The sequence below is a fragment of the Magallana gigas genome, chromosome 1, assembly GCF_963853765.1.
Source record: "Magallana gigas chromosome 1, xbMagGiga1.1, whole genome shotgun sequence".
Lineage (NCBI taxonomy): Eukaryota > Metazoa > Mollusca > Bivalvia > Ostreida > Ostreidae > Magallana > Magallana gigas.
In genome coordinates, this window is record NC_088853.1 from 71,288,384 (window position 1) to 71,314,091 (window position 25,708).

A 25,708-nucleotide genomic window follows, 5' to 3' on the forward strand; every position below is an offset into this window, starting at 1 on the left:
AAAGGTTTTTAAAATTTGATCTAAAAACTTAAAAAAAATAATCATTTTCACAACCTAATGACCCAAGATAAAGATGAAAACCTTAGTCGAAAGAAGGCTTAAGAATGATTATATATTGTTTGGCTTCACCTAATGACCCAAGATAAAGATGAAAACCTTAGTCGAAAGAAGGCTTAAGAATAATTATATGTTGTTTGGCTTCACTTTTATATATTATTCTCAAATTATCATATAATTTAGTTTTGTTATTTGTATAAACATTCAACATAATATACTTATTTTCATAATATGGAACTATATCATTTATTTTCAAAGGCAAAGGTAAGTTACAACGATTTATTAAGCTAACATTAAGACTTTTGTTGACAATAATAATTGCCAAAAACCTATTCATACCCCGGTATTAGTCCAACAGGCAGAAACCCTTTTTTCTACAAGGCGTTATGAAATACGGGTATTTCTTAAGTTGATATCCGCACTCTCATTTTGTGACGTACTTCCTATAGAGATAGACTATCAATTAAAATTTAACTTTATAATTTTTTTTTCTTTCATAATATTGTTATCTTAAGGCGAACCGCAATCGCAATAGGCTAGAGCGTTATCTACGAATCTGTAAGTAATGGGACCGAATTCCATTGAGACTTTTATCATTATTACCTTACCAAACATTTTTAAAACACAAATATATGCCAATTATTGAGTTTGTAAATTCTAGAACGCAAAATGATTTTGTTTGAATTATTATTCGTCTTTTCCCACATCGACATTTTAAGGTATCACATACCGCCTTAATGGAAACCAGAAACATATTTGAATTAAAGTGTATGTGTACTGTTTTCCACCAAAACTATATGCTACATCACAAATATTTCATCATCTCTGGAGACTTATTTTTGCAAATCATTGCCACGTCGTATAAACTCTAAAGGTGTCCCTAACCGATTAAAATGCATATGTAATGTTTATGCACCGCATGAACATGTGGTGTAATGTGTTATGTACATATAACGCTATATTGAATAATTTGATAGGTTGACTTAGATATAGATGGAACCATCTACGAGATATTATAATTTTTAACTCAAGAAAACTTTGCTGTACACAAAAGGTTCATTAAGCTTAATTGCCTTGACAGGAAAGAGATCACAGAGTTTGACAAGCTTTTCCGGTTTGAAAACAAAGTGTGATTTCTTTGCTCAGGTTTGACAAATGACAAAGCTAATGAAACATGTGGGATTTATCATAAAAATGAAATGGATGGCGATACTTACGTTATTTGACTAGTAATGCCTGACAATTGACACCATTTTTCATGGTCTAATCGAATTTCGATGGGGCAATGCATCATAATAATAGGTAAAAAACACCTTAACGGTGAATTCAAAAATTCCTCGTGAAAGGAAGGTATGAAAATGAACATGGTTTCACATGAATACACTGAAATTTTACATTTCTTCATTTTTTAAAGGAGATTTTGGAAATCAGCTTCTGGATGTTTTTTCTACAAAATAGTTTATTTAAAGTTTGCATTTTCTTAATTTAATTTAGGTGAAGAATATACTAGTTTAGGGTATAAATCATTATTAAAGATAAATGAAAATTGTGTAATTTAAAAGAAATAATAATCAAATTACAAATTACAAATGAGGATATCAAAGACTGTAAAAATAAATGTCAAAAAAAATATAAAAAATAAATAAAACTTGAAATTTGTGTTAGAAAAACTAACAATAAAATATTCATAAATTGCTTTTGATGCTTGAATTAAACAACAACTTCAAGTTTTGTAAATGAACACTGATTAGAAATAAACGGCAATTGATCAATCCAATGTTTAGTCACACCCTTACAAACCTCTGACTTGACATTTTTCAAAGTCAATTACATTCCGTCTGTGTATGTAAATCCTATTCCTTTACAAAATTACCCCAAAAATCCAAATGACTATTTTTGAATCTCAAATTTCGACACCTGTTCCTATGCCGATGAGAATGACGCCTTTTAAACGATTTAAAAAAAACCTAATATCGTACATGAAAATCAATGTCGATATAGGTCCTAATAAAAAAACTATCATATGTCTGCTGATAAAAAAGCATGACGTAGTGAAGTTTGTTTTTTAAAATAACTATTATAATAAAAAAAAAACAAAAAACAAACAAACATTGACCATAAATATGTTTTATCCCTTATTTATATATAAAGATAAAACGGTACAAAAAGCGCTGAAAAAATTGTGATTTTTTTTTTATTCTTTTACACGAAAAAACTTATGCAATGATGAAAAAATTACTTCCTCATCGTTACAAAAGGATGTTGTCTAGATTGTTTATTATGCAGATAATCACTCTGCTGTTCTATAATTAAATGCTCTGTCATTTGTAGCTGTGTTTGTTGACACATCTAATTAAAAGAAAATTTACATTTCTTCCTCAAAAAGACCCTGTGTCATCAGTATGGTGTTTGCGACCATATTAAGATTAATTAGTTTTATACATTTTAATATTTTTAGAGCATTTGCTCCATACACGGTGATAAGGCCCAATTTGCTTATTTTTTTTACCTTTGCACATTTTTATCCTATGGTTCCTTTTTAGGCGTTATCTATTCAGGAATCTGAACAAACATCTAAAAAACGCTGCCGCTATGTTCCGTTATTATTTTGTATGCAGATAAAAACACCCATATTTCATCTTATTTTTGGTTAAAAAAAGAAAATAATCTATTAGTAACAATTACAATTCTTGTAAGAGAGCAATTTTAAAGGTAACCATTGTTGATCAAAGTTATTCAAAATATGCAGTTAAAACAAGTTTATAAATTATTTTGAAATTTATTTTTAAAAATGATTTTAAAAATCTAATTATTTTTATCTTTATAAATAGAAGTTTTATGATATCAGGAATTTAGTTTGATCATCGTGGTTAGTGATACTCGGTATCTATGTTTACTGTGTGATGTTCAGCGTTTGTTTAATGGTTGCTTTCACTTTGATTAATGTTTGTAGACTCCAACAATTTTATAGCTATTGTTTGTTAAATATAAGTGTCCTGGTGTTTTGTTGTAATTTATTTGACAAAGGTCAAGAAATGAATGACTAAATATATGTAGAAAAAAAGGAAAGAAATATAGATTTTTTTTTCTACAGTATTTGACATTATAATAGGTAAACTGACTTCTGTGTCTGTTGAAAACGTTTTAAAGCAGTCATGGTTATTACAATATTGTAACATATTAACTTTTCAACTTACCATAAAGTAATAAATTGCATCATTGACATTTGTTAATTCTGATGTTTGATCAATGATTTATCTTTCATACATGTAATTACTCACACCATACGCGTGAACCTTGGTCTAAAGGTCCCTGTACAAATGACACAGTATTTTTTTTTCTTTATATTTTCGATTGCTTGTTTGGAACATTCGATAGTTGAATCATTTATTCTTCCTGAGGTAAGAATAACTTAAAAAATCTATATAATCTTGCAATAAGATAAGCATTTCATAAGATTTCATAAAGAACGAAGAAATTCTTTTATTTTAGATAAAATGAACCATTTCAAATTTGATCTTCAGCCGATTTTATTTGAGTTATCACTGTTATTAAAATTAAGGCTATGGAGCTGAGATGAGAAGAAGAATTGGTCGGTAGGTGTTAATTCTAATGATTGTTAAAATAAAACTCTACTGCCTTTATCTTATCATTAAGAAATGGAAAAAAAATCATATTAGGGAATATTAACCATGTGTTTTATGGTTAACATTAAATTTTGATCTTTTGCTGTTTTTAATGGCCCATTCTTAAATTCTCTGATGGCTGCACCGATAATACAAGGTGTTGTCAAACATACAATGAGTAGATATTGTTATGCAAATAAATGTTAGTTTTTATTTGCAACAATTATATTTTCACTTCTTATCAAAGACATTCTAAGGTATTCGATCTTACAAGTTCAAATGCAATTTTTGACCGACCATCTAAGCCTACTACATGATATTAACTATGCGTATTATGTTTAACATTTAACTTTGACTTTTTGCTGATTTAAATCGCTCATTCTTAACTTCTCTGATAACACAAAGTGTTGTCAAACATATAGTGATTTAATGTTGTCGTATTAGTTTTCAATTGCAACAAAAAACGAAAATAAGCATTTTTCCATCCTATCAAAAACATTATTGGGCATTTGATTTGACAAGTTAAAATGCAATTTAGACATAAGGCTACCAACTAAACATACTACTTGTATTTTTTATCAAGCGTCAATGCAGAAAATACTTTGCGGTAATTGGTTGAAAATTCACCAAAAAAAATAATAATGGACCTCGTGAATAGCAACGACCTCGTTGTGATATAAGTGAAGTTGTTTTTACAATGGATATGTTCATAAGATTAAGAATTCTCAATGATGTACCTTCTGAAATAAAGCAAGGGTCAGCGAACTCCAGGATACAGAACAAGGTGACATTAATTGTAATAGATTAATTTATTCATTAACAAAATAAAATTATACCAAAAAAAGCAATAAATGCTGAATGACTACAATGACATGGAAATATTTTTTATATGAAAGCAAAATATTTTTCCCGCCCTTGATGAGAAAAGACGTTGCTAAAATAACTGGTTGACCCTCCTTTACTGTATTTAACACCAAAGATCCTGAAAGCGACACTTGGGTCTTCAAAAGCGAGAGTTTTATTTTTACGATGCTCGAATAGAATCCAGATCTGTATAAAACGTATCAACACTTGTCATTGCCTACTAACGCACTGATGACATATGTCCCTCTACTCTAACATGTATTTTTATAGAATCTACAAAAAAATTAATTTTATTTTTGTGACATTTTAATTACAATTGTTGCACGAATTTATCATTAAAAACCTACGATATAGAAACCCTTTTGCAAGGCTTACAGAGTTGTGCGTATACAATAGAAAAGGCTGCCACATTGTTTTGCATATGGTTTAAGGAACGTGTTTAAAGTCATTATAAATTCTTTTTTTCTGGTGATTTTACATTGGGTGTGTTTCTTTACATGGAACCTATTGTAATGGGTTTGTTTTTGGCATATTTAAAAACGGAAATCATTTTTTTTTAATTTATTGAAATAGATTAATTGAAGTAATTGATTAACTGTGACGGCCCTGAATCTTTTTGAGTATTTAACGGTTTACCATTTAAGTTTTGCATAATGGGCCATTCAAAATAGCTCTATATAATACATTCTGCATTGCTTAAAAATCCTATTCATAAAAATGTAAGAAGAGAAAGGCTAAATGGCCCCAATTTAAATAAAATCAACAACAACACACAAGCAATTAGAATCAACCAAGCACCAGTGCTGACATCTGGTCATTCAAAAGAGTTAATGTTAAAGGGCTTAATGGCCTCCATTTAAATAAACACGGCTATAAAACAACAAGATACATCAGGTCATTAGTCGGTCCTGACACTTATCAACCGGGTCAGTTACGACTCCCCCTATATAGGAACTCTTTTGTGTCTGAAGTTTGCATAACGTGATAGCATATTAAAGTTAATTTTTAACTCGATGTCATTTGCTGGCACCGTTTTGCTACATAATAATGCAAAATAGACATAAATTTGACACAAAAACTGAAAGAGGAATTAATTTTTTTTTGTCACAATGCTTTCTTTGATTGGTACAAGTATTAAAGTTGTGCATTTTCAGTATCGTTACATTGTCTACATTCTTAAGGCTTATAGTTCTTTCACTCACGTCTGGATGAACATACTTGTTTGAACTTTTCAGAAAAATCAAACAAAACAATTCAAACAATCAATCAGGTCTCATTTCTAATTCCACATTTACTAGGAGTGTGTAATGCTATTAAATTTCATCAATGGTTTCTTTACTTGTAACGAATATTCCCAAATGTTTTGATTGGTCGCGCCCTTAGTACCTTTTGTCACGGCATTTCGATACAGTGAAGGCAATGCAACTGCGCATAATTGATTTGTAACTACTGATCCATAATGATGTCAAACCATGACGTCATCATTATTACTTTGATGAGTGTTTAAATGTTTTTAAGCAATACAATAGAGTTTTATCCACTTTTGTATTGCTTAAATACATTATTTTTAGGAACGAAGCGCTAAGGTAATTTTATTTCAAAGCAGTGTTTCCTACTAAACGTATTTCTGCTGAAAAAAATTTTTTTTACTGTTGATCCAACATACTTCACGGAAATAAATAATCATGAACTTTCAACAACACCTGTAGACCAAAATGATTGATTAAAAAAAACATAGATGAATGATGCCTTTAAAAGCGTAAATAGTACATGTATATCCTTGAAACTCGTTCACAAGTGTTTCTACGGTTTTTAAAAATTCTTTTTATACAGCTCAACCAACCCCATCATCTGAAACATTAACATAAACATTGACATAACAAAAAGCGTCTATGTCTGATATTTGATAAATTTTATTTTTGATGGAGCATATACTAACTAGTTGCAACTGTAACGTGGGAGTTACATCATATTGTTTTTCAATGGTTGTAATCAGCCACCAAATTGATATTTGCTTTATTATACTGAATGTCTTAATTTTAAAGAAAATTTTACTGCTTTTATATTGAAATGAAGTAAATTCTACGGCAAACCATACGCGCATGATTTACGCGCATGTAACAATTCGTTGTGTTACCCGTTGCCAAGTGTGTTGCTAACGCTGAGGGTAATAGAACGGATTACCAACTGCGTCTAAACCAATCAGATTTCAGTATTAAAATGAAAGTATAATAAAACATTGATAACAGGGCTTTCAGGGTGGTCATTGCTACGCTAGTACGAGTTCTAGAGTTAAATCAACTAAGACATATTAAGCCATTTCACGTTCATGTCCTGTTCCTACAAACGCTATATTTCGTCATTTCTTTAAAAATTGCAATTGGTGCGTAAAGTGCAATCTTGTTTTGACAGATCAAGTATTAATCAGAGATAAATTTAACACACTTAAGTAACAACTATTTTAAATAGGATCTGATATCAAACACAAACGTAAAATCATGTGTAACACCTGACATGGAGTTTACCAGTGGAGCAAGTTAATTAACACATGGACAACTGCTCGACCAATCACTCCTGATTTTTAGACTTATTGACATGCATGCATGTTTCTACAATCTCATCTGCTGCTTTGTCATTATAAATGAGGATAAGTCATGTGGTGTTATCAGGGGTTATATAGATGCCACCACATGTTAGTTATAAGATATGTGGTGTTTTTTGAGTTATATAGATGCTACCACATGTTCGTTATAAGACATGTTGTGTTTTGGGGGTTATATAGAATCCTCCTCATGTTTGTTATAAGACATGTTGTGTTTTGGGGGTTATATAGAATCCTCCTCATGTTAAGTGTAGGACATGTTGTGTTTGCGGGGTTATATAGATGCCTCCTCATGTTAAGTATAATACATGTTGTGTTTGCGGGGTTATATAGATGCCACCATATGTTAGTTATAAGACATGTTGTGTTTTGGGGGTTATATAGATGCCATCATATGTAAGTTATAAGACATGTGGTGTTTTGGGTGCTGTATAGATGCCACCACGGGTTAGTTATAAGACATGTGGTGTTTTGGGGGTTATATAGATGCCACCATATGTTAGTTATAAGACATGTGGTGTTTTGGGGGTTATATAGATGACTCCACATGTTAAGTATAAGACATGTGGTGTTATTCAGAGTTATCTTGATGACTCCACATGTTAAGTCTAAGACATGTGGTGTTATTCAGAGTTATATAGATGCCTCCACATGTTAAGTGTTAGTCGTGTGGTGTTATTCAGGTCTATATAGATGTCTCCACATGTTAGAAATTAGACATGTGGTGCTATTTATAGTTATATAGATGACTTTACATGTTAAGTACGAGATATATGTTGTTCATTATATAGAAGCTTTCACTTGTTAAGTATGAGACCACTGCAAAGAAGTCAAAAATAACTTAATTAATCACCTTCTCTTCCTTTTCTTCACTGGAGTTCTGGGAATCTCTGAATGTGATGTGTACTATCGTTATATAACGAGTTCTTAATTTCAGAATATTAAGGTAGCATTTTATGGAAATAAATCTTACCTAAATTATATGAAGGATTAAATAATATTAAAGTGGCATCATAATATATATCAATTAAACTGTCAAAGCATTAAAGAAAGAATTAAAGAAACAAAACAAGTGAGGAAAAATGTTTATAACTATATGTTTGCCGACTTATGCATCTATATTGATATAATCAATGACTTTAAATTGCGGGTTTTGGGGGGTTTTTTTAACCTGAGAACGACAGATGTAGCATTGCTTTGATGTTTCGACATTCCATCATGGAATTATGGTAAAACATATTGCCATATTCGTCTAACTAAAATTCAATCAATGAACAAACAAAAATCATCAAAAGCTTCCTCTCTATCTATTGAGTATTGTGTTTCATCATTCCACGCTTAAAACACAACCCACGTATTTAAAAAAAAACAAAGAATCATTCCCTATTGATTTTATTATGGACAAAGTGATGATGATAAATAAGATAAAAAATATGAATCATGTGATTGATACATTGTACTGAACAGCAATAAGATGCTTATTCTGCTACTTAATGTTCTTCTAAACAGTGCTAAATAATGCTATGCTACACTGTGCTATATGATGCTATGTTACACTGTGCTATGCAATGCTTACTCTTTCACACTTAATTATACAAAATTCTATTGCACAAATGTTCTAAATTGGACAGGCACTGATATGCTAAACGATACTGTGCTACAAAATTGTAAACTACACTGTGCTACATAATTGTAAACTACACTGTGCTATATAATGCTATATTACTCTGTGCTACATAATTGTAAACTACACTGTGCTATATAATGCTAAACTACAATTTGCTATTCAATGCTTACTCTTTGACAGTTAATTATACAAAATTCTTTTGCACACATATTCTAAATTGGACATGCACTGATATGCTAAACGATACTTTTATTTCCTTGACTAGACTATACTCTACTTTATCACATAGAACAAATGCTATACTAAACAACAATATACTAGAGAATACTAGATAATATAATTCTATATATACTATATTTTTTCTCTACCTAACTATTTTCTTGAGGGGTTTATTTCCCTATACCAAACCTAACCGGACTAAATCATACCATTCTACACTTTAGAGCAACACTACATAACAATATACTATAGGGTTCTAGATAATTTCATTATACACAATATTTAAGAATTACAATATTCTTGAGTTGTTTTTTGTTCCGATACCATACGCAACCGTATCATATCGTACCATACTACACTGTAGAACTACACGGCGTTATCCCCCCCCCCAAATCCACAATCACAATAGAGAATGATTGACTTAAATTACCAACAGTATCTCTATGAAGATAATGACCTTACTTTCAGTTTCCTGGTGTTATCCAATATATTTTGTTCTAATTAAAACATTAAATATTTTATACAAATGTTTGCGCATACTTGATGACGAATGTTTTCTGCCACCATAAATTAGTGCATGTATATCTTTTTGTCGTCTTCACGATACAGTTCTCGCGTTAGATGATACTTCACGGCGTATCATTGTAACATTGGGATAGATAAGCTTGTCATAAACAAATTTGACAAGTTAATGGGATGCTAATTAAAATCGTCCGATATAAAAAGCGCGATATAGGTTTTTTTGATTGAAGACATTTTTTAGTACTTGAGAGACCGCCGATCATTTTTTATATTTCATTTCGTATCTATAAAAATATGGCCATTTGTGTGTTCCGCAAACTACAATTTATTTTGGAATCATAAAAGTTACTCAAACGTATTTTGAAGAGGTGACTAGAATCAACACGTGAATATTACAACGAAATAAGATTTCTTTCAAAAAGAAAATGTAAAAATGATACAGGAATTTAAGTAAGAATTTCACCCTGGAGTTCCACATCTATTCTGTTACCAACGAAATATCGTGAACTTCTAACCAGGATTAATCGCCATCGATTGTCTTTTACATATCTTTCTCATAGTTTAACTTGGATTAACGTTCGAAAAGAAAAAAAACCACAACAGTATCAGCAGTACAATGTTCGACAGTTTGACCAGGCTGATTTGAACTTCTATATGTATCCATACTGACAATCAAGAAAAACTGCAGCAGGAAATAATTGTTTTTCATCTAGTGTTTCTTAAAAAGGCTAATACATTTTATCAGTGAAGTAACGTTAAAACGGTACAGTTTCTAATCCATCGTATATATTCAAGGGTTTAACAACTGTCAAGCTATTCGCTGCTACAGTTCTGTTGATAATAAAGGGACTGTCTGAGACTTGACTCTTTTCGCTTCCTCTAGGAATAGAAATTAAGAAATTAAACATGACCTGCAGACAGCTGTTCCGTTAACGCCCTAACGTAAAGTCGTGGTGTCGTCATTAGAGTCCATTAAATCCGCTACATTACAAATCCAAAGGAGAGAGGATTATTTTTGTGAGGGCATTTATCGTCGGATTCAGTACATGTAATTGGAGACTGGATTTTTTTTTAATTCCATCTGTTGAAATCTGCAGGTAATTAATCAAGTTTGCACCATACTTTTATTTGTTTTTTGCAGTTTCGAGGCCATGGTTTGTTCCATTTAAATTTTATTCTTCTTGCAATGTTTATTAATTGCATGACATGAAACAATTGAAACAAAGGTATTAAGATAACAAATCAGAATCACTTTCAAATCATTAGAAAGCTAGAAGCAAGCAGTTACTTATTACTGCTTTTCATTGCTTCTCATATTGTATATAACATATGACGTTGTTTAAGATATTTACCTGCAGAGCGACACTGACTGAATGTCTGCGCTGCATTTGAAATAAAGATTGAAGTATGAATTGAAATTGTGTATCAAATTTACTTTGATTTTAATAATTACCACAATAACCCTTATAAGATTTACTTTTTGAATCATAAAACCAAAACAAAAAGAACTATTGTCTTTTTTATGTATATACATCCTACAACAGGGTTTAGGGTTCTTGAACTCAAAATAATAATTCGGGTGTTTCTTTTAAAAATAGTCCTTTCGATGTCTTCTATTTTCATTGTTATTTGTAATCATGCTTTGAGATTTTGACCACTTTTTTAATTCATTTTTGCTTAGGGAAGCTGGGTGGTCAAAGAATTAACCATCGAAATACCTTACACTTTGACATATGATAGTTTAAGCCATAGAAAAAATTCAGCAAAAACATTCAACAAAGGAAAAAAATCAATAACGTTTAGCTTTAAACTTTTTAAACCGATTTCTTAGTACGAAGCTTTTCCCTTTTGGAATAAAAGGGCCAAGAACATGGAACCCTTTAATGTACCCTTACTCAAACTCTACTCCAAATCCTAACCCTAACCCTAACCCTAAACCTAGCCCCAACCCTGTAACCCTAACCTAATTTTATTTTCTGTGTATCTTTTTTTTAACAGGCAGGACTGGTAGCCGTACAGCTTGTATAGAAGTATGGGGAGACTTTCTGTGACTGTAGCTTGCATTATCATACAGGTAAGATCATCGAATACCATAACACTTTACCCTACAGGTTCCACCCCGTTTCACATTTAAACTGTACATTGTACAACTTTATATCATTATTATAAAATTCTATCATATTTGATAAACATTTCCTCATCCGCCTATTCTTTCACGAGGAGCTTTAATATATTTGTTTATTCTTAATCGTGATCTTATGTTAATTACGCGGTGCAAAAACTGAGAGTTCTTTATTAACCAAAACCTCATGAGACACCACGATTTTGTATTTTCTTTCTTAAATACAACGGCCCAAACTTTTTTTCCTGTCAAATCGCAGGACAAGGTGACTTTTTAAAAAAGAAATTTAAAGAAATGAATTTCTTACGTTCTATTTCAATACTAAAAATATAAACAGGTAAACCCCATACCGACTTAAAGGTGTTTTTCTTATATATTCATATTAATCATTATTTCCATCTTACGTTTACTTGGTATTTATGAAGAATTAGGATATAAAGCACATTTAGAATAAAAGAGTAATTAGCACGACTTGCTGGGAAGATATTAATGTTAATAAATCAAACATGACTTCTGTTTCCTCTTGAACATTTTTCTCACAATTTTTTTAAACAAAGAATAAAGACGACCGATTTTTCTTAAATAATAATAACAGAACAAATATCCTTTCAATATTTAAATCTGGTGTAGTTATTAACCAGGATTTAGATATATAAGTTTATTGGCCTTGTTTGTCCCTTAATTGCAGTAAGGTTCCAAATTAATTACCTAAATCACGTTTATTTTTGCAACTTTTTTGTAACGAAAACAGTTTACATTGAAATCATTTAAATGCTTGGTTAGTGTGATATGAAGAAAGATACGTGACTTATGGTGACAGATGAACCCCGCTGCAAATCTAGGACATTTATGGATGCATATAGAAACACAATACATTGCATATATTGCAATCTGAATCATGAATCATCGATCAAGTCAATATATTGACTTATGTATGTTCAATAACAATATATCACTTTAATGTTTTATAAACTTACTTTATTTTATACATTATTGTTAAAAAAATCGAAACGAACAAAAACACACCTTTTACACCTAGCTATAAAAGAAATAATAACTTAATAATGTATCTTTTTAACGATTTCAGTTCCTTGAGGTACATATATTTTGATCTTCTGAACATTCGATCAGCAAATCATAATAAATGACGGTAGTTACGTATATCACACGAGGAAAACACAAGAGCTAGGTCGAAAATAAAACCTAATTACCATAAAGTTAAAAGAAATCCTCAGATAACTGTCTTTGACTATTGACAAGTCATAGAAAACCGCTTGTCAGGGCCTTGGTACCTACGTAAAAAGCTCACATCAATACGTTCTAGGGCCATGGGAGGGCAGTGTGGTGGTTAATTAATGAATTTGACGGTCTATCATATGTTGTTATGTTAATTAATAAACTTCATTGCTTGACTTTGACATCATTAAGCGTTAACATCTTATCATTTGTTCTTAATTATTTATGAGTTGTTTATCGATTTACGTATTCCTTACTGGATAGGTGTAGAAAATGTTCACCTCTTTTGAACGATGTCTGCTGATCTACTGCTCAAAAACAAGAATAGACTGGTGAAATATTTAACGTAATATCTAGTACTTTGAAAAATAGATAAATCTTAAGAGCAGGGAGAAAAATTGGGTAGGGTATTATCAATACTAAATCTTTGCAGTCCATAGTCTAAAAATACATGGTTAAAATTACGACGGCAACTAATAGCTAGAGCAACATAGTAGGTAAGGGTAGGGATATTATAATAGCGAATTGTGTTATCTATAGTCCTAGATTTTACCGCTCGCCTATATAACGTTCTGCTTAGTATGTTGATAACATGGCTTCATACAGATTGGTCCTTTTCTAAAAATTCTATCAAATTAGATTACCATTGTTGTTGATGGCATTATAGTTATATCATTTGTGACTGTCCTTTTCTTAAGACTAAAAGTAACTTATATGTGGAAATGAAATATACATATTTTGTATCTTTTTTCAGTATTGTAACATTCGCTTTTTCTGATATAGGAAAATGAAAACATAAACTTATATATGGATTCTCAATTTCAGATAACCTATGCAATTGGTAAGTACAATATTCGCAAAATGTATAATGTAGACTTTAGAAGAAAAAAACAGAATTTGATAAATTTATTTGTTCACCATTGAACTAATATCCAACGAAAAAGTAAGATATTCAAAACCAATCGGTAATTCCCGCAATCATTTTGATGAGATCAAAATTCGGTTCATAGTTTTTTTTTCCGGATAAAATCGCTTATTGTTTGTCATAATGCTAATTTAATTTTGTAATTGATTGCGTGTCAAAGAATTTTTATAACACCAATAGGTACAAGTCAAGGGTTAGCCTTTGTTGACTTGCGGTTTTATCATATTTTGCTTAGTGGTATATACTTCGAGAGCAAAAGAAGACATCGAGAAAAGATCAAATAAAATGACATCTATCTATCTATCTATCTATCTATCTATCTATCTATCTATCTATCTATCTATCTATCTATCTATCTATCTATCATTAAAACAACAATCAATATAAACCTTTTCAATCTGATTTACAGGATTGTATTAAAAGAAGCTCTTAATATTAAATCAACCCATTTAATAAAAACTCTACAGCTCACCTATCTACAACAACAAAAAATGTCAATACTATCAATTAAAGGTGTATTTCAAGTGATTTTGATTCATAATTGAACACATCTGCTTAATGAAATTAGTATTGCAAATGTGATTGAGCATACTGCTATTAAAATGTGAAAGTGATGGATTAAAAATCTCTCTTTTTTAATTGTTGAGATCAGTTCGATTGATCGGTTACACGCTATGAGCAGTAAGCATGCAATGCAATATGCATGCACGAAGACAACCGAAAAGGGCCCGGCATCCATGAATATCAAAGCCGAAATTGTAACAAAGGGTGTGAGATTACTCTTTCAATATTATGATGGGTTGTCAAAAGGCGGAGGGAAATTTGAATGATAGGCGGTATTTTATGATATGTTGGAAATATGCAAACTTTTCATTTTTTGTATAATTTATGAAATAAAATGAAAATCAACGTTATCATTCGGTACGATTTAATTGTGCTCTCTTATTGTTTTATGTACCAAATCCTATACAGGACATTTGGTAATCATGCAATGAAATTAGAATTAGAGGAAACATTTCGTCCCAAAAAAATCGTAAAAGACAAGGAAAAAAGGTTTTTAAGTTGATGTATCCTTCGATGGGTCAAAGATGAGTATTTAAGGATATCACGTACTGATCTTCACTGACAAAACTAAGATATTAACATAATGCGCATCAACGTCATTGCACAATCATGAAATCCAATTCAAAATCTAAATGGAACAAAAAATGATCTGCACCAAGAAATTCATTTGTGAATTAAGGATCATTAAATTAATTTTTAATTGTTGCATGATGAATAGTTAAAAGCCGAAAGGTTTGCAGTGACAAGGCATCCAGATCACAAAAACAAGAGACTGGGCATGTACTATTTATCTCGTTTAATTTACAGCTGTCAGGGAAAGCGGTGGTATATGGGAGAGGGACATTGATAGATGAGAGCAGGGCCAATGCAAAATATCTTATTAAAATCGCTTCAAACTAAATTTTATGGTAATAGTTAAGCTTTAGAACTTGCATTTATAGCAGGCCTGAGTATTTTATGTAAGTACAGAGCATAAAGATGTCAGATACTAGGCACCATCGGATCTGATATGTATTAAAATATTTCATGCTAAAATTAGAGGGAATCTTACATCTATGATGTATGGTAAATGAATTAAAAGGGGATTCTGTTATCCTACACTAAAGACAAATAGTCAGAAGTAAGGAATTTGATCTCTACATACTTTTGTAGAAAATAGTCTTCAATTATCTCACATTCTGTCAGAGGTAAACGTACTTGATATTTCTTTTTTCACCTTAGAACTTATTTATGATTAGATCATTAGTGACACATCAAAATTGAATGTGTTCAAATATAGCAATAATTTCTTCCTTTCACAGAAGTCTGAAATGTAATCTCAAAAATGAGAGAGAGAGAGAGAGAGAGAGAGAGAGAGAGAGAGAGAGAGAGAGAGAGAGCAGGATACTGTGGTTTCATCAATATTCGTTGAATACCAATTTTCGTGGATTTCGTTGTTTAGTTGATCAACGAAATTAAATGTACATTGAAGTGCAATGTTTTTTAACATTTTGTATTGATAGGGTCATTGGCCACGAATTTACGTATCCACGAAAATTGATGCTTTTGAAAATTAATGAAACCACAGTAGTTTTCTTCCTTACACTAGTCTGAAATAGAATTATACCAGGGAAAAGATCAAAACAACAGTGTAATGTTATTTATATCATGTATCTAATATCAAAGACGTTTATTTAAATTCAAATTCCAAATAAGGAATATAATTTATATTGAAGAAACTATAGATTTTTTTTCGGATTTACAAAACTTGTTCGTTTTTATTTTTTTTTTATATGTGTTAAGAACCGTAATTGTTGTCAAAAATTGTTGTCAAAAATCACAAATGAAAGAGTGTTTTGGCCATTTTCTAAGCTATATTGATCTCTTTCAAAAGAAGAGCACTTATACTGCTGGAAACAAATGTTCAAATTTCAAAGCTATGAAATATGGAACTTTCCTACACTAGATAATACTGTGTTCTCTTCATGTTTTTTGAAACATATCATTATTAGTTAAATCAGTATTTGAAGAGCTAATCAAATGAAAGCAAATTTGATAATTGACAAATATCATGTATTACCAACCCTACATATCCAAGAAGTTAATACCATTACTTTATAACTTCCATGAATACGTTCATCAAATTTCTGTAGAGATATTTTTTGTACCTCAAGTTCGTGCTTTTTAAAATGCTGTGTCAAATTCCCACTAATTTATAACCGTCCATCGTGACGTATACGTCCCTAAACCGGAATGCTCTGTTGTAAGACGTGCATTCTACTTGACTTTTAGTTTATTTGGCTAAATCAGTGCGCAGTTACAATAACATCGTGCATTCATATAATGCGCTTATATCGCATTTCTTGACATGTATCTGAGGAAACTAACCGCTGCTTTTTGACATTCTGTCAATGATATAACCAAATTGCTTCTTCTGTAAACATGTCTTGAATAACTGAAGTGTTTCACAACTGTTTATCCTTAATCTATTATGGTCCATGTTATATAATGTTATATAATCCTTATATAATGTTGTATTCTTGTATTTAAGACGCATTTCAGATGTATTTTCGGAATAAAATACTAATTTTTGCCCCCAAACCTGTCATGCGAAAGCGATATAAATGTACAGTAATCAATTAACATGCCAATTAATTTACACTCACATTCTATAAAACAATGTTTTATGAAGAACTACCATCATTTGTGACAAGCGGAATTTGTAAAATCAGCATTATTTTGAAACTTTTTAAGAACAATGCTATAAGAGTTAATCGATAATACGAGTGTTTGACGAAACCTTATTTCACATTGGCAGTGTTCAATTACATAAAAATCTATCGTACATTGGTGTAATGTTACATGTACGGGAAAGATTTATATTCGATATATTCATAACAAATGGTTAGATCTGCAGGAATGAAATTGACTTTGCTGTAAGAGTGAATTACTGTGGAATCATTAGATTTCGCGGTGGCTCAATTTTAGTGTTTTCTTGGGTACCTCACAACCACGAATTAACATCCTCCACGAATTAATAAATTAGAGTTATAAAGCTTATTTCCTTCTGTAGGTATAAGAAAATACACAAAATTTCATCCCCAAGAACCTATACAATTTCAGCAAATCCACGGCAATTGGCTCCCACGAATTTTAATGATATCACAGTAATCATTAACATATTTGTTATAACCCTTGTTAGCTGTATTTGTGTCCTAACGCATGCCAAAATACTTAAGATATGTGTGATGGTTAACAGGCGTCTAACATTGTTGTCTAACCCTTGTTCGTTTGTAGGACAGTTACAACCATTCTGTGAAGACCCAGCGGACAGAGGCCCTTGTAATAAGTTAGAACTGCGCTACCGTTTTAACGAGGATAGTGAATATTGTGAAACCTTTCTGTACGGAGGGTGCGCCGGGAATAAGAACAATTTCAAAACCGTCGGGGAGTGCGTGAAGGCGTGCGTGGATGGTAAGGGCGTGTTCGCGGACCTCTGTAGCATTTATTAGGTTCTTAATTATCCTGAATATAATAATTGAAGGTTCACGTTACACACTGTAGAATGTAATTTTTTTTAATTTAAATTTATTATTAACAATCAAAGCATATTATTTGATATTTGTATCTAACATCATGAAAATAAAATGTAGTGAAAAAAAGGACCAAGACCAGTTTTTACAAAAGAAATGCGTTTTAAAAAAACAAAACATTGGGGAAGAAATGTAGTTAATCATCAAAATAACACACTATATGCACCATTACAGAGCCGAAAGGATCAATCTGTGAGTTTCCGCCGGACGCCGGCTCCTGCTTTCACGCCACTCTCCCTCGCTACTATTACGACGAGGAGTCGGAAAGCTGCAAAATATTTTATTATAGTGGTTGCCAAGGAAACGAAAATAATTTCGTATCGGGAGAGGATTGCAAGACAAAATGCAAAGCGTTGTCATGTAAGAAAAGCACGTAGTCTAGACAACAATGCGCATGCGCACGATGCATTTAAATTTATATATTTTTTAAATTTCAGTTCCGTTCAAGTAAAGTATGCAAACACAAGCATGGCGAGAGTTTGCACCATAGTTAGAATTAAATTCGATTTATTTTCAATGTTTTTTTTGGTCAATGAATATTGTGTTGCATTTGTTATTTTGTATTAAAAAAAAAGGTATCTCATTTTCAGTTATGTTCAACATATTTCATTCCAGCGTCCAAGAATTGGTTTGAGTAATGTTTTCTATAATATAACATGAATTCTTGTTGAGAGATGCAAATGTTACGTTTTTGTTTTCTGAATTGCAAAATCTTTTTATATTGATTTTATAGATATCCACTCTTAATTGTAATAACATTTAATATATGTTATAATTACAAGTTGAGATATTATTCTAACTTCTTAATTGAATATAAATTAGCTTAATCATAGACAACATATATGTTGCCCTTTTATCAAATACTCGTAACCAACAAGCATTGCATTATTTATTTCTATTTATGCATTGCTTATTCAATGTTGCAAACTTTGCTAGTGTTGTTGCTTGTTAAACACGTGCAATGCCAGTTTCATGTTGCCATGTTACCTATAACCATATAGATTAACCTTTGTCGTTATTTGAGCGTTTGTTGTATTCTATGATGTCTTTTTTATATTTTTGAATCTCATAATCGATGTTCTATTTTTAAAACTTAAGTTGATTGAAATAGTTCATATAAAGTTCTTTTAAAGCTAAACACGTCGGTAAATAAACATTTTATGTGTTAAAATTAGTTTGCATGTCATTAGTACATTATCTAAAGGCAATAAAATTGCTTGAACTAAATTTTCTTACCAATTTTATCCCGTTCTCTTCCAGTTTGTTTTGACACTTTTAGGAAATACAAATTTCTTAAATTATTCTTTTTTCTCTTCAACAGTTGAACCTTTGCCAGGAGGACAAAATCAGGGCTCCAACTACCAGTGGAACAGCCCTGGATCAGAACCCAGCTCCGGAAATTCCTGGAATTCCCCTGCCACTACTCCCAATTGGAACAACCCTCGACCGACGAATGTTGTAAACCGTGGGTGGGGTAACCACTATAATAGTGACCACAGTAGCCACAACTCTCCTCCCCCTAGGAAAGCCAATGCACCACCGGCACAGTACGATTTTAACAGCAACCCAAATAATAACAACCATCGCCCACCGCCGCCAAATCACAATAACAACCATCGGCCATTGAATAACAATAACCATCATCCTAATTATAACCATAATTCAAATCACCGGAATAGTCCCAACCATCACCCTAACCAAAATGGCGGGAGTTCTATATCATTTGTTGAGAACGATCCTAACAACCAGAAACAGAAAAATGTTCCAAATGGCATTCAGCCTCCAGAATTACGAGAATACAACGGGAATTCCCCGTGGAATAGTGGAGGATGGAATGGTAATAGTGGTGGATGGAACAGTAACCCGTATCACAATGAAAACAATGGAGGCGGTGGCGGAAACGAATGGAGGTCCAATGAATCTCGACCTCCCAACTCTGGTCATGGCAACAACAACAATATTGGATGGAATAATCCTGGCAGTGATGGTGGTAGCAGTAATAGTGGTGGTGGTGGTAATGGGGGAGGAAGTAATTGGAACCACTCTATGTCCTTCAAAAGACGTGTTGGGCCTAATGATCAATCAGGGTCGGGAGGAAACAATGGTCAGCCACATTGGCAGCCAAATAATGGTCAGCCCCGAGGCCCAATGTCCCCCATGGCACATATGGCTCGGAGATTTGGACATAATCCATATGGAATACCACCTCGCACAACGACACCAGAGGATGATATTGTAACGACTCCTAGTACTCCAGTATCCACTACTCCTCCGTACAACTATAACTACAACCATGCACCACCGCCAAGAAACAATCACAATCATAATTATAATTGGGACAGTCCTCCAAACCCACCACCTGCTAACAACCCTCCACATAATCCAATCCAGCAAGCTCAACCATTCCCATCTAAACATATTAACAACGCACCTCCGAGACGAAACAATATTCCCCCTTATAATCCACCTCCAGCAGAACCAAATTACAACTACAATAAAAACCCACCAATCCCGCCAAAGAGAACATCGCGTAGACGTTTCGCACCAGACTGGGTACGGCAGCAAGAGGCTCCATCTAATAACCAGCAAATGGCTTACCCCCCTACCACGACCGCCTTGCCACCACCACCTCCCCCAGGACCTGCCAATAATCTCCCTCTTCCAGGGAAAACGTCTTGGGACAACATGTTTCGTAGGAAGAAGGAGTCGGCGATTGAACAAGTAAAGTCTGCCCCAACCGAAATAGCCTCGTATGATTTCGAGGCTGGCTCTTCAACAAAATCAAGCACAGTGCCTGCTAGAAGAAACTTTGATCCCTCTATGGAGAAACCACAGCAAACGCATTTACAACAGACTGAAAACAGTATCGCTCCTTCAAAACATAATATAAATCAATATGACTTTGAAGCAAGTGTCACTAAACACCAAGATATTCCTTCAAATGCGGGTCCTCCTCGGAAGAACAATGCAAATACACGACCAGTTACTGAACAAAATGAAAGTTTTCCTCCATCTCGAAATAATGCAAACCAATATGACTTTCAAGCAAGTCCGAATAATGCAGGAGGAAATGTTGGTCAAAACGGAGTCACCAAGAAATCAAGCGACGATATTCGAAGAGAAAATGCAATGAGAATGTTCAACAGGCAGATGCAAAATGGAGATCCGTCATCCGGCGCAGTTCAAAGACAACCGGCATTTGAACAGACAACAAATGCCCCTTTCAAAGCTCCAGTGTCAAAATCTACGTACGATGATCAATATAGATCTGTATCCCACGAACCGGTTACTAGTCAGATCATTAATCATGGTGGTGATGATACTTCTAGAAACAATTTCGACGATGCTTTGAGAACCAAGGAGAGTAAAACTGCAGCATCTAATCCTGGTGGCATTCCAGGTGGGTTTGATTCGTTCTTAAGACCGAAAGGACGCCATGCGCCAACAAATTTTAAAGAACAAAATGAGCAACCTCCAACACAAGGTAACGACCCATTGCCACCATCAGCTAGAATCGGTCAGCAACAAATTCAAGCGATGGAACAAACACCATCACATGGCCACGCACCGCATCGGAACATTGATAAACCAAATAACAATTTCGACAGGTTTTTCAAATCTAAGGAACAAAACGTTAATAATGCAAATTCAAATGGGGCCGGGGGTGGCTTTGACAACTTTTTAAAACCCAAAGCTTCTCCTGTTGAGAGAAATGTTAACTCTCCTTGGGATTCGAAGAATAATGCAGATCCAAATCGACACTTGGGGTCAAATGAACACGCATCTCCTAATGATCCGCCAATAAACAATAATCATCATAACAGTTTCGACAGTTTTAGACGTTCTAATAAATGGCATAAGGATCCCCAGACTGCAGAGTTCAACTCCATTCCAAACAAAAAACAAATGAATCACCATAACGAAGCTTTACAATCAAACTCACCGGCGGAAAAGAACAACATACCAGACAATATATCAACAACACAGCATAAAGACATTCCCCAAATGCCACGCAAGTCACATTTCGGACACAGGAGTCACAATCAGTATACTAACAGAGAGGCGTTTGACCTGTCAGGTTCCCACACTGCCCCCACGGCAGTGCCCACTAAACCTGCCTCAGTGTTGTCAGGCGCCGACCTTTACACGGGGGTTTCACCTACTCTAGGTCAAAGTCACGCTCACTCAACAGGAAGACCAGGTTTTGGAATATCTCCCGCATCCCATGCAGAGTCTATGGACACCTCAGCTCTGAGTTCTAATACAGAACCTTTCAGTTTAACAAGGACAACTCCGCAACATCGTGTCCAGCAGCCCGACCAAACCCGAAACAATGATCAACGATTTTCGCAGCAAGATAACAGGCAAGCATGGGATCCTCGGGGTTCAAGTAACAACATTCAACCTACAACACAACCTGTGACACCATACAATGATCGAGTCAATACAGAGCCCATTAGTGTCACAGTAAAAGATACCACTAAATTGAAAAAGATCTTTGGGCAAACAATGCCCCCAACGGGAAATACAAAAATCCCAATCGGATATATTCTTACCCATAAACCATTCATTGACAGCATTGGATTGGATAAGAATTTCCCTTTGCTGTACAAGAAATTTCTTGAAGCTCTGAAATCTGGTAAACTACCTGCTAAGGATTTTCAAACAAGTAGCGACGAAAACGGAAACAATAAACAAGTTAGTGTAGATAACCAAGGGACAGGAAACACAGACAACAAACAACAAACAGAACAAGGAAAAATGTTCCACGACAGATCGCCTTCTTCACATCAAGAATTATCAGTGCATACTAGTGGAGTGTCTACAGAGCATCAAGTGAATAATCAGAATCAACCAACCCCAAAACAACAAACACAAAAATACCAAACTCCACATCAAACTCCACAACAGGAAGTTCCTCGATACCATGAGCAACAAACTCATCGACAACAAACTCATCAACAAACACATCATCAACAAACTCATCAACAACAGCAAACTCAACAACAAACACATCATCAACAAGAAAGAGATCATCAACAACAAACTCATCAACCACAGCAAACTCAACAACAAACACATCATCAACAAGAAACACATCATCAACAACAAACTCATCAACCACAGCAAACTCAACAACAAACACATCATCAACAAGAAACACATCATCAACAACAAACTCATCAACCACCGCAAACTCAACAACATATACATCATCAAGAAACACATCATCAACAACAAACTCAAAAACAAACACATCATCAACAACAAACACATCATCATCAACAAACTCATCAACAGCAACAAAGTCAACCAAATATTCATCAACAAACTCCGTTAAAACAAGATCATCAGCAACAACATTCCCAACAGGAATTTACTCAACAACAGCATTGGCAAGCACAGAGTCAACCAGCACAAGGTCAACAAAATCACTGGGATCAAAACAAACAGCAGGAACAATACCAAAATAACCAACAACAACAACAACAACATCAGGACGTTCGTTCACAACAACAACAACAACAACATCAGGACGTTCGTTCACAACAACAGCAGCAACTTGCCATGGCGCAAAGAGCTCGAGAAAGACAGCAGAGATTAATGACAGAATCACGCAACCAACACGCAGGACATGGAGGGTTTAATCAGCAGTTCAATCAGTTATACAGAACTACCACTGCTGCACCGACAGAAGCAACAACCCGGCCTTTCTTTAAGAACACGTACCCACCAATATTTAACATGCTTGTGAAAAATTCCTTGCCACCGACTCAAACCCCAATGCCTGAAACGTCTCGTCGACAAAAGGATACTTTCCAGCAGCAGCAGCACGAACAATCAACAAACCGCTATCTACCAACTAATAGCCATAGACAGGAATCGAATCCGTCATCTTATGTACCCGAAAGCTCTCTAAGATTGGGCGGTCCTGCCTTTAACCCAGTTCATGACAATCTACCGTTTGGAAATCACATTTCTGGTTCAGTTTTGGATAGTGTTCCGGAAATGCAGCTGTACGAAACCCGCGAACCCGTCTTGCCTATCGATATGATATCTGAAAACAAAACAAAAACAGAAGATATCAATATACGCAACTCTCAAAATATCATTATGGATAAAAATGAGAAAAACTCTATGAAACTTTCAAGTCTCGATCCATATTATGCAAAGGACATGCCATCCGGAACAAGGGTAGAAAAAATTTCTACCTTGACCCCCTCCTATGTAGAGACTACATATTCTAGAGCTCCAGCAGTCCAAACAACGGCGGCTCCAATAACTGAAAGTGTGTCCAACCACCAACGGCGAATACCTATCAGTCACCAACATCTACCGGCCAACCAACGACACAATCAGACCAGTTTCGAATCAAGTTTCGGTCGATTTGGAAATTCAAACCAGCAGTTTCGAAATCAATTTGGCAATATCAATCAAGGGAATAATAACTTCCAGAATTTACCTCAACACAATCAAAACCAGGAAGACACCAGCGCTAGTCAATTCAAGATTCACAAAAAGACACATATAACAGTCTCTATAAAGAGCACACAACCGCCGACGTCACCCGTACTGGGTATCTATAAACAAAAACATTCTTTCGAAACATCAGCGCCACTATCTCACAATGGGCGTTCAAGCCACGTTCAAACTCCAGTCAAAGACATTATACCAGAACATCATTCCGTGAGAGGTCAACAGAGAGACCTGCATGCTGGATCTCGGTCCCAGCCAACTCAGCGGCAACAACAGGCCGCCCAAGCTGGGTTTGTAATAAGCCAGGTTAACAATGGCCAGTCTGCTAATCAAAATCACCCTAACAAAGAAAGCCATCAACCTTCAAATACTAAGCAACAGACTCGTCAAACAATGGACACAGTTGGGACGTCAGCGGCCTTCAACCATCAACATAATAGACAGGTTAATCAACAAAGGCAACAAATGCAAGCTTCTCAATGGAGTCAACAGGGTGCTAGGCAAAACGAGGGTAACTCACATCATCGACAAGTCGCGCCAAAGCCTCCAAACATGGGTGCTGCTCCCGACGCAGGATTTATCATTGTATCGCCAAAGGAAACTGCTTCCTCTTCGAGAGCGCAACAACACAATTCTGTCGGAGTTAACAAATCAATACAAAAACCCGAAACCAATAACTTACGTTCACCCACCCCCGCCCCAACTCAGGGGTATCTGAACTTCCTAGCAGACTTTGGAGGAATTGAAAATTTCGCCGCCTCTCATTCAAGGCAAAGTCAGAGCAAACCTGGCGGTAACACTCAACAAACTAACACACAGAACCACAACGCAGCTTCTGGGACGTTCTCTAGACAAAATACAAACCACCAACAGGTGGCGCAGAACACACCAACCAACACCGTCAGGAACACGGGTACACAGGGCTCGGCGGCCTGGGGGAGAAGGCAATTCTCAAATCGATTCCAGAGCAGACCTGGATTTGGAACAGGTTTCCAGCAAAACCAGAGGAACTTTCAACCCAGGTCAACCACCACCACTACCACCACCACAACTACAACAACAACGGCGGCGCCACCTGTCAGGCGCCACTTCACAAACCACCGACGATCTCAGCCTCAGCGTAAGTTACTTATAATATAATGAAATAAGCTCAACAAGGCTATGTGAAGTCTTTCACACTAATCGAACGAGTAATGAACAATTCTCACTAAAAATCAATTTTTAAAAATATTTTATTTAAAAAAGAAGTCGTACTGAACTGATCTTAGGTGTTATTTTACTTATTTATGAATGCA

At 34.3% G+C, this 25,708-nt stretch overlaps 1 protein-coding gene across 4 annotated transcripts in view; it reads left to right on the forward strand.

The window, feature by feature from the left end:
* Window positions 1-25,708, forward strand: part of LOC105322720 (homeobox protein 5) — a 28,301-nt gene that overhangs the window by 420 nt on the left and 2,173 nt on the right. Inside the window, exons 1-6 of one of the 4 annotated variants that reach the window (XM_066074475.1) lie at window positions 10,295-10,614; window positions 11,516-11,591; window positions 13,701-13,716; window positions 17,641-17,817; window positions 18,111-18,296; window positions 19,258-25,533. In XM_066074475.1, the coding sequence (XP_065930547.1) occupies window positions 11,550-11,591; window positions 13,701-13,716; window positions 17,641-17,817; window positions 18,111-18,296; window positions 19,258-25,533 (6,697 nt within the window). In that variant the 5' untranslated portion in view covers window positions 10,295-10,614; window positions 11,516-11,549. Of the gene's footprint in view, window positions 1-10,294; window positions 10,615-11,515; window positions 11,592-13,700; window positions 13,717-17,640; window positions 17,818-18,110; window positions 18,297-19,257; window positions 25,534-25,708 lie in introns of those variants that run through there. The other 3 variants (XM_066074469.1, XM_066074480.1, XM_066074485.1) reach the window with 3 other exon arrangements.